At 42.1% G+C, this 17,176-nt stretch overlaps 2 protein-coding genes across 2 annotated transcripts in view; both read left to right on the top strand.

The window, feature by feature from the left end:
- The window catches only part of LOC309555646 (uncharacterized protein), a gene marked incomplete at both ends in the record, with an annotated part of 59,455 nt that extends 55,071 nt beyond the window's left edge, over positions 1 to 4,384 (top strand). Inside the window, one exon of the mRNA XM_082257681.1 lies at positions 4,370 to 4,384. Within this exon, the coding sequence (XP_082113807.1) occupies positions 4,370 to 4,384 (15 nt within the window). The remainder of the gene's footprint in view (positions 1 to 4,369) is intronic.
- The window catches only part of MAL2 (mal, T cell differentiation protein 2), a 122,784-nt gene that overhangs the window by 70,783 nt on the left and 34,825 nt on the right, over positions 1 to 17,176 (top strand). The window contains exon 2 of the mRNA XM_082258228.1: positions 4,402 to 4,572. Within this exon, the coding sequence (XP_082114354.1) occupies positions 4,402 to 4,572 (171 nt within the window). The remainder of the gene's footprint in view (positions 1 to 4,401; positions 4,573 to 17,176) is intronic.

Raw genomic sequence — 17,176 nt, 5'->3', positions numbered from 1 at the left:
GCCCTGGTCAGGAAGGGGGTAAAATCTTCCGGGGCTTAAGTGGTTAATGCGCTATTTTATTATGTACAATGTGAGTGCTTTGGACACAAATTTGTTTTAACTACATTTGGATAAACGTTTTTGCACTATTGGTATTTTCTTTTGTTTTACACATTCACCATATATGTGGATCAACATTGAGGGTCGGACACTTGATGTGGAACATCATTAACCCTTGAGGGGGTGCTTGCTTTGTTTGCTAAATATCAGAATATTTGGCAATTTCATTTGGTGAGTGGACATCTAAAGAGGAGAGGTGTCACCAGTGCATGTGGTGTGGTGGACAGTCACTGAAGGACATTTTATTATTATTATGGACATTTATTTGTTTTTGTTTTTCTTTATATTTTTTTCATAATATTTTTTCATTGGATTCACTATTTTTTGATCGCTATTTTTTTTTCTTTTCACGTTGGATTTCTTCACATTGAAATTTTAATATAGTGCCACCATCATACACCTTCACCTTTTTATATATCATGGTAGATGCATTGTGATATGTTTGACAAGTGATTATCAGGTATCAGTGAAGTGGAAAAAAAAAACACTTCACCGTTAATAGGGAAAATCACTTGGAGGAAATCTGGGGTGCATTTCTTAACATGCGCTAAATGTATGAAAAACACGTTTTAACTCTATAGGCACATTGGTGAGAGTGACTTCAGGAACGTAATATGTACAGTCTGGAGGAAAGAAGGGAAAGGGAAGAGCTGATTTGAAACCTTTAAATACATCAAGGGGGTGAATAAGGTTCAAGAGGGCATTGTTTTCAATATGAAACCAAAAATCCAGAACACGGGGATGACCTCAAACTAACAGGAGGAAACTAATCTTAGAAAGTATTATTTACTGAAAGGGTAGTTGAGGCTTGGAATAAACTTCCAGCAGAGGTAGTGAGACCATCAACAGTAAAAGGCTTCAGACATGCTTGGGACAAACATAAATCTCTACTCGGACAATAAAGTAACAAAAAATAAAAAAAGGGCAGAAAAAAAGGTCTCGGGGATGAAAGGGCGCGGAGCCCAGTTCTCGGGGTCACTGCTCCGCGCCCTTTCATCCCCGAGACCCCACATTTTTATCAGCTATAGGGGAGCGTCTTGGCTACCTGCGATACAATTTTGGGGTCTCCAGCACATATGGTTCACCCGTGACAGCAATTTTCCCACGGCAGTCTGTGCGTCCCACCTCAGCGCCTCCTCCTCTCAATCAGCTGTTCGCCAAGTCTTAGAATTTCATCGGACCTTGAAAATGTCTTGTGTGCATGCGCACCGGGGCTCGCACCAGCCGGAAGTGACGAGGTCCGGAATTTTCATGGGTCTGACAAAATTTTAGAACACCGTCACTTTTCTGTTTCTATGTTAACTTTGTTTGATGCGCTACATGTGTTTCTGTATATTCGGATATACATTGTTTTATGTGTCATTTATCATTAATGTTTAGCTTGCATCATTTGAACAGTATTATTAGTATTACTTTATTTACCGCTATACCCTATATACGGTAGGTCTAGTGGCGCTGTGGTAGGAATTTTCCTTTCTTTGCTGGCCGTGTTTATTGGATATTCCTTCATTATATTATCTATGGTAACTTAGCCTAACATTGTTCAAAAAAAAACTTTCAGTCCGCCATGACACCTCCTCCTGAAAAACATCTAAAAGATAAGAAATATTAGACAAAAATATTTAGGCATGCTGTGTGAATGGGAACACATAACAAACATATACAGGCGGTCCCCGGGTTACAAACATCTGACTTACAAACAAACGAAGACAACAGGAAGTGAGAGGAAATCTCCCCCTAGGAAGGGAAATTCACTCCTGTAAGAGTTCTCACGGAAAAAGGTGTCTCCACTGAAGCTTTTATCACTAATCTTTGTTTCTACAACAACCCAAAATTTTCAAAATCCAGTTGTCATAGGGACAGAAAGTGAGGTTGGTACAGGCGTGTTAATCCTTCCGTATGCTATCCATAAAACTTAAAAATGATTATTTTTGCTGGAGCTACGCATAAAAAATGTACCTGTTATCAGACATGGGAGTAAGTCACACATGTGCAAGTCTCAAGCAAGTCCCAGGTTACTGTGGCGAAAAGCAAGCAAGTCAAGTCGAGTCCCTGCTAGAAGTCAAGCAAGTCAAGTCAACATTGTCCGATCCTCAATGTTGATCCACATATATGACAAATCAAGTCAAAATACTGATCTACCCCAATTTTCACCTTTAAATCAGTTAAAAGTCAGTGGTCAGGAAAGGTTTTGTTTTATTTTCAACATTAACAAAACCGCTTAGTGCTTTTTTCTTGGCATTTTAAAGAAACACTTTGAATGCCCAAACAGCTCAAAATCCTTCGTCCGGTCATGTTTCAACACCACAGTCACTAAAAACATGTTAAGTATTTCCATTGTTAAACAGCCAGTGTCCTAAAAATCAGAACACACTGAGGTGTTTTTAGTGACTGTGGTGTCAAAAACATAACAGGCACATTAATTTTGCTTCAACACATCTTGAGAAAATGAAAATATTTAATAACTTAAAGTAAAGTCATTTAGAGTCATTTGTCTCAAGTCAAAGTCAAGTCGAGTCTTTTATTAATTTTAGTCAAGCCAGTCTCAAGTCCTCAAACTGGTGACTTAAGTCAAGTCATGTGACTCAAGTCCCCCACCTCTGCCTGTTACGACTTACAAACAAATTTGACTTAAGAACAAACCTACAGTCCTGATCTTGTTTGTAACCCGGGGACCGCCTGTAGTCGGTTTTCTCAAATTTGACTTCAAAAGTGGAAGTACGCTTAGAAGCTTACCTTCTGCTAACAGCTTTCATGAAGAGTTGCAGTTTGTACATTGGTAATGCATGCCTAAAGCAAGTCCCTCCACCAGTCCCACCAATATCCCCATTAGGGCCAGGTTGGGTGGGAGGTAATTTATCTACTAGTTTGATTTTGGGAAAAAGCTAGAGCTGATAGGGAAGACCCATGCAACAAAGGAAGAAACAAACTAACTCCAGGTATTGGTGTCACTAAAGGCAAACTTTTTTTTTTTTTTTTTACATTTTGCATTAAGTTTAGAGGGATTAGAACACCTGTTTTTATTTCTGTCTGTGCCCCCGTTATTTGTCCTGTTCACCGTTATCATTGAAAGTGAAAATAAAACTAAATCTGGGGATGCTGCTGTGTTATGTAAAACTCATTCATTCATCCCGTCATTTATGCCGTCACTAGTGTAGGCTCCAAACGTCTGATGCTGAAGTTTAAAGTTCCAGATCTTATAAAGTGCATACAGGCAGTCTCCGGGTTACAAACATTCAACTTACAAATGACTCCTACTTACAAACGGAAAGAGACAACAGGAAGTGAGAGGAAATCTCCCCCTAGGAAGGGAAATTCACTTCTGTAAGAGTTCTCATGGGAAAAAGGTGTCCCCACCGAAGCTTTATCACTAATCCTTGTTTCCTCAACACAAAATTTTCAAAATCCAGTTGTCATAAGGACAGGAAGTGAGGTGAAATCTTCTGAACAGGGGTACAGACAGCAAAACAAACATAACAGGGGTGTTAACCCGTCCCTATGCTATCCAAAAAAACTTAAAAATAATTTTTTTGGGCTGGAGTTACACTTAAGTGGGGTACACACTAGAAGAAAATCGGGCGACGATCGTCTGATTTTCCTCGTTGTTTCACAGCAAATCAGATCCGATGAACGAAAATTTGCACGAGAAATCTCACACAACAAAGGCTTTTTTTTTTTTGTTGTTTCTTATCATGCACAGTCTTTCTTTTCTGATTATTTATTTTTTTTTGTACAAAAACGGTACACATTAAACGAAAATCGTTTATTTTTCCCGCACGAGAAAAAATTTTGGAGTTTGTCCCTTCGAGAATTTTCATACGAAAATTCAGAATCGGCTGTAGAAAGTTCTGTACGCACTGTACAAAATGTTTGCCTGATTTTCTTATAGTGTGTATGAGCCTTTAAAAAATATACCTGTTCCGACTTACAAACAAATTCGACTTAAGAACAAACCTACAGATCCTATCTTGTTCGTAACCTGGGAACTGCCTATACATTGAAGGATAGTGGGTCACTTGCACTCCACCCCATCCATTTTAAAGAAAAAATGTATTATTATCTCACAATACAAAGCCTGTGATTGGCATTGGGGAGATAATGCCATTCATCCATCCTACCCTCATCCAATCACAGAATGCCCTGTATTCAGTGAAAAGATTACAGAACGTCGTGTAAATTTATGGGGTGAAGTGTGAGAGACCCACTATCCTTAACTGATATTTTATTTTAAAATGCCTAATTAGAATAATGTATTTACTGTATTTATCAGATCACTAAATTATGAAATAAATTATTTTGCAGATTTTTGGAGGCCTTGTCTGGATTCTAGTAGCAGCATCTAATGTGCCAGTGCCGGTTGTACAAGGATGGGTCATGTTTGTATCAGTAACAGCATTTTTCTTCTCTCTTCTCTACCTGTGTGTGTTCCTGTGTGGCCTAGTCAACATGATCCAAACCAACTGGAACTTTGTGGTAAGAGTCATTCTTATTATCTATATTAATTAGTGTTTCCAGTGCTAACAGATAACACCAAAGAGCAAGTGAAATGATACCGGATAGAGGACCTGAACTCAAAGTGTAAAGATTTGCTGTCTTATAGGGTACATCTGGAAATATTATTTGTGTCTAAGCCAGAGGCGTAACTAGAACCTTCAGGGCCCTGGTGCAAGAAACCATGAAGGGCCCCCTGGACCCCTGGCTGGGGCCCTTCCCTTCAAGCCTGGGGCTCTTCCCAGTGATCCTGGGGCCCTTTATTACGGTCCCACAGCGGGACCCTTTCACAGGTTCTGCAGTGGGCCCCCTTCCTGCCATCTTGGGGCCTCCCCACAGTGGTGGAATGCCAGGGCCCGGTTGCAGGTGTGACCTTTGCGATCCTGGAAGTTCACCCACTGGTGTCAGTAGTTTTTATTTTTTGGTATTTTAATTGTATTTTTTTTGATCATTTTATTTTGTTACAGTGTGACTGACTATGACTCTGTCCATTCAGAAAAGGAAGGAGCTGGTAAATTACATATTTACCGACCCCTTTCTGGTTCTCTATTGTGACACATCCCCTACAGCAGCCGGCAGGAGAGGGAAGAGAGGAAGCTGGCAGCACAGTGGGGGGGGGGGGGGGGGGGCCAGGGGAGCACACAGGAGCCCAGAGACAGCAGAACACAAGTGAACTGGATAGGAGGAGTGGCTGGGGCAGCATACAGAGGAACCAATCTCCTCCATTTTCCTCCTGCAGCTACAGGGGGAAAAAGGAGGACAGTGATTTCTCTACATGCTGCCCCCGCCGCCCCTCCTATCCAGATGTACAGGGGAGTCGCACAGGCCCCCTGGAGCATAGGGCCCAGGTTGCAATTGCAACCCCTGCAACCCCTGTAGTTACGCCCCTGGTCTAAGCAGTACCTTTAAAATACCTACTGTACCTCTAGCCTTAAATATCTCCTGAAAAATAACAGTGCGCTTTCTTTGCTTTCAGCTTCATTTCTATATATCTACAGTATTAGATCATACAAGGCACTGCTGCCTCTGACTGCTAGTCTCCGGTAATTTGGAGAGGGATTTGGGGATTTTTCTATTGTGCAGCTCTCAGTTCTGCTCGCTGGAGAGAAAGCTGTACCTGAGGACCCGCAGTGCAAGAATCTCTTTGCTTCTTCTGTTTTTCCTCTGCCTCCTGGTTCTTGCGCATTCCCCACCCACCAATAATCACTTTAATAGATTACCACTAATAAGGTTTGGTAGTTCTGAAAAGAGAAAGCAAAGCCTTGCCTCTACTAAGATGACTACCTTAAAGCAGTACTAAAGTCTAAATTGTTTTTAGCTTGGTGCATACATTAACGTAAAAAAATGCCCCACTACCTGTCCTACCATTTCCCCCATTCTTGCCCCTAAACACTTACCTGGCTTCATGTCATCTCTCCAGTGCAGTCCTTGGCTCGCGCTGTTCCCCTCACTTTCTGCTTTCAAAGGAGAAACTGAGGGTAGGGAGCCATAGGCTCCTGGGAGGATGGATTGGGACTGTGACTTGCAGCCTGTGAGTTAGGTGCAGCGTTGTGTGGTGAGCAGAAAACACACATAGTCCGAGTTCGGAGGGAAAAGTGTATTGTAGAACAGTTCGACCGGAGCAACAGGCCCGGTGGGGTACACACCCGACCAGAGCCACTTACAACTGAAACAGCAGTGGACCCACGAGATGCAGAATAGAAGATGCCTTCAGCATCTGCCACGGAGGAACAGAATGCGGTCTGTCCGGTCCGCACCAAAAAGAGAAGGTTTCCTGGAAGGTAGAAGCTATCTCTAGTACTATTCCTGACAGAAGGGGTCCCTTTCCCTATGCTAGCCACTCGCAAAAAGCGTGCCAAGCTGGAGAGCCGGTGCTTTAACTAGACTCTGCCTGACAAAAGATGGCCACCAGGGTCAGCTATCCAATTGGATAGCTGCCTCCCTGTGACTGAGGAAAACATAGAGGAACCAAGTTCCTCTCAACTTCCTCCCACATCTGCATTGCTGCTACGGTTGAGCGCCACCTGCAGTGGAGAATACAGACTGCACCCGCCTACAAGCTGCTGTATATGTCTATGGGCACACACAGCTTGGCACAGGACCCAATAGGAGCATGCATGCAGGGATGCCACTTTAGCATTTAGCTTGATACAGGAGGCACCCAAAGGGGGTTTTGGAGCCTACAGCGACAGTGGGGACTGCAGGAAGAAGGGCAAAGTGAAGATTCTATAAATTATTGAAGCACAGAGCAGGCTTTTTTTATTTAAAAAAATTGACTTTATTGTCACTTTAACAATGCAGAACAAGATATGGTAAGTCCGAAATGGGGAAAAGATTGTTACAGGGAGACCGCAGGCCACAGTACAGGCACTTTTTAAAGAGGATTGGTCGCTTTCAAAGTGTCCAAAATAAAAATCACTATAATAAAATTAGACCGATTTTGCGTATTCTTTATTTGAAGAAATTTCTAAAAATTTGATCTGACTTCTTAACACTGGTCTACAGAGTCCATTTTATGACCTTCGCATTCTCTCTTTCCAAAAGTAAAAATGCAATTACATGGAAATGAATAGCTGAAATCCATTCATGTGGTGCTTTTTATTTTTGTTTATGGATCCATTTGGATTGCTGGTAGTTGTAGATTTGAATGTCTTTTGCATACTGGTTGTAATCTTCAGGGTATGTTCAACATAAACCCCTTTTCTCATCTTCCAATGTGCATTACAACAGATTAAAAAAAAAAAACATTTAGCAGCCAGATTTAGATACTGTTTTGTCCTACTTGTTCCTGTTTGCAAAAAGTTTAAATGAAATAAAAAAAAAAAACTTCTAATTTTACAAAAGAAAATTCGTAATATTTCACGAATTCAAATAATATATGCCAAAGTCAGTAGAAGTAATTAAAGTTGTTGTAAACCCGTACATATACCCAGTGAAGTGACTAGCCTCAGGTGAAACACAAAGACGTAATAACTCCTGTATAAGTTGTACCTGTTTCTCTTCAACCCTTTCTTCTCTAAAGCCATTCAAATCACAGAATTTACACAGTATTTATCAGCTTCAGAAGGCAGAAGGCGGGGATCTGAAGTCACGCACTGCACAGCATAGAGCAGGGAGCTGAGTGGGGGGAATGGACACACCCCTCTACACAGTCTCATAGGGAAACATGCTCAGCTGAGGTGCTGGATGAGGGTGGGGCCATCTTCCAGGATTGTCTGGGACTGTCAGAAGTGACTCTTGCAGATAGCTGAGGAATGACAAAAAGGGCAGAAATCAAACTAAATGCTTTGAGTGGGGGTTAAGGCAGGTACACGGCATAGAGAGATATGCATTGATCATTTTTCATTTCAGGGGTTTACAATTTTAGAGGATATCCAGTGCTGTGATGAAATGTCGTCTTTCATTTTTATTTACTGTATTGGTTATTGCTGGTTTAGTTTCCATTGTGGGAAGTGCTGGTGTCTTTTCCATCTCTATGGCAGTCCTATATTTTCACCAGTGACTCCATACAATTGTATTTTCCTCACTTTTGCCAGTCATCTCCAACTATGTAGATCTTTGCATTGTTTGGCTACGATCTGTGATTCTTGTTCTGTCTATAGACTTTGTAGGATACAAGTGCTATCTATCTGCATGCCAACTAATACACCCTCAAATGAATTCCTTTTAACTAGGCTTTAATTGCAAATCTTTTCTTGTTTGACAAGTGGTCACAGGTTAAGATGAAGCAGAAGTGTAGTCAGTAACAAGCGGTAACAGAGATACAGACAGCAGCAGAAGTGACAAGAGCAAGATATTGGCTGGAGAAAGCACAAAAATCTGGCAAACAGGAAGTGCAAAGGCATGACTTAAATAGTAAATTCATGGGAGAAACAAAGGGTTCAAGGTTCACTAGAAACAAGGTTCAAGGCAAGATTGTTAAAGGAATTGTCCAGTGAGCTGTCCAGCATCTCAGGTGGATCAGCAGAAAGAAATACTGGCAGAACCAGCAGAGGTTGCAGGTTCAGATCTGGGTCCTGATGTTTGTTTTCGAAACATGGAATCACTATGTCCTTAAAACACTTGGAAAGTAAACATGCTATTGTCAGAATCCCCAGATGTAAGTTTAAAAAAAATAAAAGAAAGAGGTTTTAATTTTTTCATTCAACCACTGGAGCTCCTGTTTTCATTAAGCTCTTTAACATGATACCAACCTTATACACCAAGCACAGGAATAGTCTGCCTTTGTCAGGAATTACTCTACCTTTAGGGAAGGCTTCATTCTGCAACCACTGCTGACCTTCCAAAGAAATTGGTACATAGGGTGAAAATCTTATCAGTATTCTCAATCTACAGTTATAACCTGTGAATATATCCAAAGGTCAAAGATTTGATCTTTTAGTATCACGTCCATGTGACTGAGATAACCTATTTCACTGGTGTATTCTGTTACCATGCACAATTATAGAAAACAAGATATAGTTGTGTTTTTCATATATAAAACAGATCTTTACAATATATATGTTAAAGTGACCCTGCTGCTAGAATAAAAATTATAATATGAAGTGGCTCCTGCAACGGAGAGCGTTAATATTCGCCTCTCCCGACTTCTCCCTCACCACTCAGCTGGGATGTATTGCAGAGATACGACTACCTTAAGAATAATTAGCATCTGACACGCTTTGAGATGTCCTGTAGTGTTGTGGGGCCCGGCAAGAGGAACAACAGAGTACATCGGGGTCCAGGAATCTGACACCCCCAAAAGATTCTTTAGGCATCTCTTTCTCTGTAACAGTGGCGTAACTAGAACCTTCAGGGCCCCAGTGCAAGAAACCATGAAGGGCCCCCCCCCCCCCGAACCCATGGCCGGGCCCTTCCCTTCAAGCCTGGGGTTCTTCCCACACGGTGGTGGAATGCCAGGGCCCAGATCCTGAAAGTTCACCCACTGGTGTCAGTAGTTTTTATTTTTTGGTATTTAACTGTATTATTTTTTATCATTTTATTTTATTTTTTACAATGTCACTGACTATGACTCTGTCCATTCAGGAAAGGAAGGAGCTGGGAAATTACATATTTACTGACCCTTCCTGGTTCTCTATTGTGACACATCCCCTGCAGCAACCGTCAGGAGAGGGAAGGGAGCACAATGGGGGGGGGGGGGACCAGGGGAGCACACAGGAGCCCAGAGACACAAGTGAACTGGATAGGAGGAGCGTCGGGGGCAGCATACAGAGGAATCAACCTCCTCCATTTTCATCCTGCAGCTACAAGAGGACAGTGATTTCTCTACATGCTGCCCCCGACACTCCTATCCAGGTGTACAGGGGAGCTGCACAGGCCCCCTGTAGCACGGGGCCCGGTTGCAATTGCAACCCCTGTAGTTACGCCCCTGCTCTGTAATACAATGCAGATCGGCAGTGTGGGAGAGGTAAGTATGAACTCCCTATTTTGCAGGGTCACTTTTGATTTTCAATGTTATTGTAATCATCTGCCTAAAGTGCTAACTGCAATTTGGTATATTTTAATTTACACTCTCTTGTTACTTACTAAGCATAGCCAGTTACTCTGTGACTTGTTGACCCAGGAGACCAATGTCTGACCCAAATGCAGTGCATGATCACCAACTAAACTCGTTAGGCCCCTTTCACACATACGGTCTGTTCAGTTCATCAGTTCAGTCACGTCAAAATGTATCAGTTTTTCCATACATTTTTTCATACATTTTCCATCCGTTTTTCATCAGTTTTTCGTCCGTTTTTTTTATGAAAAACGGACCGTTTGTCCGCTTACATCCGTTTTTCGTCCGATCCGTTTTTTTGACGGATGAAAAATAGGACATTCAGCCGTTCAAAAAAACGGACATTGACGGAAGCGGATGAAAACGGATGTTAACTGATGATCATCCATTGTCATCCGTTTTTACATAGAGATGCATTGATGTCTGTTTTTCATCCGTCAACGGATGGATGAAAAACGGACAAATGGACCTATGTGTGAAAGAGTCCTTAGTGTGATTTAAGTTGGGCATACATGGGTCAGTTTTTCGAAAAAAAAAAAAAAAGTGAACGGATTCCCCCATCCACACAAGAACATTGGCTGTAGCACTGATTGAACAAAAATGTTCCAACAAGCCTGTTCATGAGAAGTTGCTCATTAGGGAAGGCCATAGATGGATTAAAATTTGCCCGGTCACTGCTGAACTGGCTGAATTTTGTTCCATCTATGGCCATAGCTCACTGACCATGCATTTATTTAATTCCCTGTTCACACCAATGTTTTTTGGATGCATCTAATGCTTGATTCCTGTGAAGGACCTGCTAGTATGTCCATCGTATAAGCTTTCCTTGCCAGGTAACAGAACGATCCAATATCATATTCCAAAGCTCTTCTTAGTGACGTTTCTGCAGCGGAAAGCAAGAAAAGCTCTTCTTTTTCTCCTACACATGAGCGACTTGTGATTCACTGCTACTGGCTGATTACCGAGATTCCTTGCTGCAACCCTGTGGGGTACAATGCTCTATTTGCCATACATAAGAATGTGTGGCAGATGTATCTGGTGAGTCTGAACCAAGCAGGGAAGTGGTGGCATGTTTATCACATGGTGTGGTGTGGAGATACTTTAAGAACTTTATTTATTCATTACGGACTGATCATTGGAAAATATCTCGTTCATGTATGAGTTATATGGACCTTATTTGGACTATATTTCACATTTGTTTCACGTGATGATAATTTATATTGTCACAGATTTTTGATTCATTCGTTTTACTGTTCATGCACAACACCGTCACCTATATGAGATTATTTTAATTATTATATCACCTCGATTAAATTATTTTAATCACTTGAAAATAATAGTAATATTATTTATTTATATGTTTATTTATTCCTTAAGCACTGGTGCACTTTATATGTATATTTTTTAACCGGTTGCCGACTGCTCACAGTATATTTACTGCGGCAGTCAGCCCCGGCCAGGCAGAGTGATGTAGGTCTACGTCGCTCGCCTGTCACTCCTTCTAGAGCCAATAGCGGGCGAGCGCGCGCCCGCCGAGGCGCGCGCCCGCCTCGACTCGTTCACGGAGGAGTGCGGGAGTGTGATTGGCGGACCCGATGTCCGCCGGTCACACTACGATCGCCGGTACAGCGGGAGAAAGACAGAGCGGCTTATGTAAACAAGCTGCCTGTCAGTTCTCCCTGTGTAAAAATGAAGATCAGACGGTTCTACTATGTAGAACCGTTGATCTTTGTTTTTACACCAATAGCAATGTCCCACTACAGTTAGAATCACGCCCCTAGGACACACTTAACCCCTCCCTGTCCAATACAGTTAACCCCTTCCCTGCCAGTGTCATTTTTGCAGTAACAGTGCATATATATAGCACTGATTACTGCAGTAATGTCACTGGTACCCCCAAAAGTGTCAAAAATGTCAGTCAAGGGTCCGATCTGTCCGCCGCAATGTCGCAGTACCGCAAAAAAAATCGCAGATCGCCGCCATTACTCGGTAAAAAAAAACCACCAAAAATGATAAAAATCTTTCCCTTTGTTAGTAAACGCGATAACTTTTGCGCAAACCAATCAAAATACGCTTTTTGCGATTTTTTTTTTTTTTTTTACCAAACATATGTAGTGTAAAACAAATTGGCCGAAAATGTTAAAAAATTTAGATTTTTAAATTTTTTTGGGGGGGAATTTCATATAAAAAAAAAGTGAAAAATATTGTTATTTTTGCAAAAATTACGCTCTTTTTTTGTTTATAGCGCATGATCAAAAAATCGCACAGGTGATCAAATACCACCAAAAGAAAGCTCTGTTTGTGGGAAAAAAAGGACGTGAAATTAGTTTAGGTACATTGTCGCACGACCGCGCAATTGTCCGTTAAATTCACGCAGTAAAAAATCGCAAAAAAACCCCCTGGTCAGGAAGGGGGTAAAATCTTCCGGGGCTTAAGTGGTTAAGAGAGATTCATTAAGATTTATTGATTATTTAATTATCTAATATTTTAGAGTTACACCCACAAATTAGCAGAAAATACTTGAATATTTTTTAGCACCATCACAATAATTGATTATTTATTTGGAGTGTTTTTATTAATATTTAATACTGATTGATTTATACCACTTCCCTGAAGCGCGGTACCCCTCCCCCCTCCAATATTTATAGACCTTTATTGATTTAAAGGAGTCGTAAAGGCTGAAGTTTTTTTATCATCTTAATGCATTCTATGTGTAGCACCCTCCTAGGTAGGTGCTAGGTAAAACATATCTGTGACCCTGTTCTGCTTATCAATAGGGTTTGATCTGTTAGTTTAGCCTGTCACATGTTTCCAAGTGTGATTCACTGGATCTGAGGAAGTGTCCCCACTGCAGCCAATGAGGAACCTTATTGGACAGTGGAGGAAACCCAGCCAGTGGCACACTCTGTTTTATGTCAGTTACAGTGGGAGGGCATGCCTGCAATACATCCTGGGATTGGACATAAATAGGAGGGGGGCATGTGACAGGGTGTCTTTGGGTGGGAAGCCAGGTCCCAGGAGGAGGGTGACGGCTGTCTCTCCTTCTGTTGCTGAGAAAGGTGGTCCAGGTGGTCGGCCTAGGGACCATCGGTTGAGCTGTGGGCAGAGGATCCAGTGTGTGCTGACCAAGTGGAGCTGCTGGGCAGAATACTTCTGGAAAAACAGTATCGGGAGTACTCAAGAATCTTCCCAGGGGTCTGCCTAAGAGAGGGGACCACTCCAGAGGGGTCAAGGGGATCCAGAAGTCAGCTAACCCAGAGTGATACAGTAAAAGGGGGTGCCGAGTTGTTAAGCCTTGAAGATTCAGGGGTAAAGGGGGCGCCAGGAAGATCCCTGAAGTTGCACAGATGTACAGTCTACTTTAGAGGACAGTTACCTCAGGAAAGGAGTGCCTTAGGAAGCTAAAGGATTCTTTCACAGTCTAAAGGCAAAGTAGATTAAGCGGCCTAGCTGTGACTAGCTTAACTCAGAGTTACTCAGCATTTAACTTAAACAGCATTTTCTGTACAGTCCCTGCCTTTTTGCGCATAGTTCAGTTATTGGAGTATCCCACTCATCCCTTCTCCTATCCAAGTTCCTAATAAAACATAAAAACCAAAGAAACTGGACTGGTCCTTGTCTGAGGTAAAACCACTTGGAAACATGTCTGAATGTTCTACTGTTGCTAATGGTAACCCAGGGGAACCTGTTTTCAGCAGCTCCCTTGGGAGTAGTGCTACATATGCATTAAAATAAAAAACCTCCTGTGTGTAGCAGCCACCCCAGAACCCCTTAATACTTACCTGAACCCCATCTCTATCCAGCGATATCCAGAGTCCCTCAGCCATCCGGGACTCTGCCTCCTGATTGGCTGAGATATAGCAGTGGCGCCATTGGCTCCCGTTGCTGTTAATCAAAGTCAGTTAGCCAATCAGGAGAGAGGGGGCGAGGCCGAATGGCAGCTCCGTGTCTGAATCAACACATGCAGCTGCAGCTCGGTTCGGGTGCCCCCATAGCAAGCTGCTTGCTATGGGGGCACCTAATAGGAGGGAGGGGCCAGGATCACAGAAGAGGGACTCGAGAAGAGGAGGATCCAGGCTGCCCTGTGCTAAACCAACTGCACAGAGGGGGTAAGTATAACATCTTTTGTTTTATTAAAAAAAAAAAAACACAAGAATTTACAATAAAGGAGTTCTTTGGTCACAGCATACACTTTCATTTTAATAAAACGTCAGCATTGTAATAGAAATGCAAACAATAGTCCTATTTGGTAATCCAATATAAGCCTACTTAAAAAAACATCTCCATTCATGTAATGAGTCCTGCCTGTCTACTGGTCATCTCTTTCCACAACTTTCTGGGTTCCCTGCATGCCTTTTGTCTAATTTTAAAGCTGAGCTCCAGGCAAACAGCTAATTACACAGATAGATTGCATAATATGGAAGCTGGTTTTACTGCCAAAAGATGGATATGTCATCTATCCAGTTCTGAGATTTACACAACTCCGCTGCAAAACCACAGCCCTGTTTTGGCATGGCAGGACACCTGATGTTTTTTTCTCTGCTGCATTCATACTGCCAATCAGAAAAATAGAGGCAATACTAATTTTAGTAAAAATTAGAACCAGTGTATAATCAGCACAAAATAAAAACCGGTGTATATTCAGCACAATATTAAATTAAGTGCCAAAACCCAATATGAAAAAACTAGCCTTAACCACTTGCCGAGCGCCGCACGACTATTTACGGCGGCGGTCAGCCCCTCACAGGCAAAGCGACGTAGGGCTACGTCGCTAGCCTGTGAGGCTCTAGGGAGCGAGCGCGTGCCGCAAGAGGCGCGCTCCCGCTCCCTCACGGACCCCCCCCCCCGCGTGTGTGCCCAGCGGACCCGATGTCCACTGGTCACTCGCGATCGTCTGTTACACCGTGAGAAAGGCAGGCGGCTAATGTAAACAAAGCTGCCTGTCATTCTTCCCTGTGTAAGAATGGAGATCACACGGTTCTGCTATGTAGGACCGTTAATCTCTGTTCTTACACCAGTAGCCACATCCAATCACAGTTAGAATCACACCCCTAGGGACACACTTAACCCCTCCCTCTCAAAAAAAGTTAACCCCTTCACTGCCAGTGTCATTTTTACAGTAACAGTACATATATTTAGCACTGATTACTGTAGTAATGTCACTGGTAACCCCAAAAGTGTCAAAAATGTCAGTCAAGGGTCCGATCTGTCCGCCGCAATGTCGCAGTCCGGGAAAAAAATTGCAAAAAAAATGACAGAAATCTTTCCCTTAGCTAGTAAACGCAATAACTTTTGCGCAAACCAATCGCTTTTTGCGGTTTTTTTTTTTTTTTTACCAAACATATACTGTATAGCATAAAACAAATTGGCCTAAAATGTTAAAAAATTTTGATTTTTACATTTTTTTTGGGGAATTTCATATAAACAAATGTGAAAAATATTGTTATTTTTGCAAAATTGACGCTCTTTTTTTGTTTATAGCGCATGATCAAAAAATCGCACAGGTGATCAAATACCACCAAAAGAAAGCTCTGTTTGTGGGGAAAAAAAGGACCTCAAATTCGTTTAGGTACAGCGTCGCACGACCGCGCAATTGTCCGTTAAAATCACGCAGTGCCGAATCGCAAAATAGGCCCTGGTCAGGAAGGGGGTAAAATCTTCCGGGGCTTAAGTGGTTAACTGAGGCTAGGAAATGATTGCTCTCCTCACCTGACAGAGTGTGTCCACCTTTAACTCTCAAAACAAATAAACCTATACCATATTTGGTGTTGCGCAATCAATAGAAGTGCAATAAAATATTGAAAAAAACAATAAAATGAACAAGGAGTATACAGGAATGCTTTAATATCTTACAGACCGACATCTTTACTATACACAACAACGTCACTTTAGCTTTAAAACATAGTTTAGAAGATTGCTAAAGGTTTAATGACAATTTCTATTTCTGTTTTTTTGCCTCTCCCCATATTGCGAGGATAGCAGCCGGCAGTTGTGAAAGGTGATGGGAGTTTGTGGTATAGGCAGGAACATGTTAGGAGTGATGGACTCATCCAGAGAACATCTCATTGGTGGCCACTTTGACTCATTTGAGCTGTCTGCTCAGTTGGCACAATGTGCAGGTTCCACCCTAAGGTTCAGCATGATGACTAGACAAAGGCTGAACTCCATAATTTATTTTTAGCCTAATATAAATTATTTTAAAGATTTATGTAAAAATGTACTTCCAGCTCCCTATTAAAAAAAAATATATATATATCTGGCAGCAACTCATTGGGGACTACGTTGTCTTCTATTTTGAGTTCCAGGCAGCCACCTCGGGGAAGACAGCTTAGCTCCTTATTAAAAAAAAAAATTTGGTTGACTTATCACTGTTAGTATTTGTTTAACAGTAACTTTTCTTTTTGAAAAGACACTTACCTTTGCTATGAAGGGCAAAGTGAGTGTTTTTGCAAAGGTCCAGAGATGTATAAAGTACTAGAGACCCAGACTTGAGTAAAAGTACAAGTGCTCTATCAAAAAAGTGACTTGAGTAAAAGTTGAAGTGCTCTTTAAGCACCACACTTAAGAAGAAGTACTAAAATATTCAACATTTTTTTGTACTTAAATATTGCAAGTAGTTTATTTTAAAATTTACTACTCAAGTACTGAAAGTAAAAGTACAAGTATTGTGTTATGTAGTAATTAAAGAAAGTAGTTAAAAGGCCCCCCTCCCATTTTAGATCCCCCTTAGAGCAGGCCAGGGTCCCCCTCCCATTATAGATCCCTTTAGAGCAGGCCAGGATCCCCCTCCCATTATAGATCCCCCTTAGAGCAGGCCAGGGTCCCCCTCCCATTATAGATCCCCCTTAGAGCAAGCCAGGGCCCCCCTCCCATTATAGATCCCCTTAGAGCAGGCCAGGGTCCCCCTCCCATTACAGATTCCCCTTAGAGTAGGCCAGGGTCCCCCTCCATTTATAGATCCCCTTAGAGCAGGCGAGGGTCCCCCTCCCATTATAGATCACCCTTAGAGCAGGTTAGGGCCCCCTCCCATTATAGATCCCACTTAGAGCAGGCCAGGGTCCCCCTCACATTATAGATCTCACTTAGAGC

The sequence above is a fragment of the Pelophylax lessonae genome (genome assembly GCF_965119305.1).
Source record: "Pelophylax lessonae genome assembly, chromosome: 5".
Taxonomy (NCBI): domain Eukaryota; kingdom Metazoa; phylum Chordata; class Amphibia; order Anura; family Ranidae; genus Pelophylax; species Pelophylax lessonae.
Note: the sequence above shows the minus strand (reverse complement) of the source record. Positions and strands in the feature narration are given on the sequence as shown.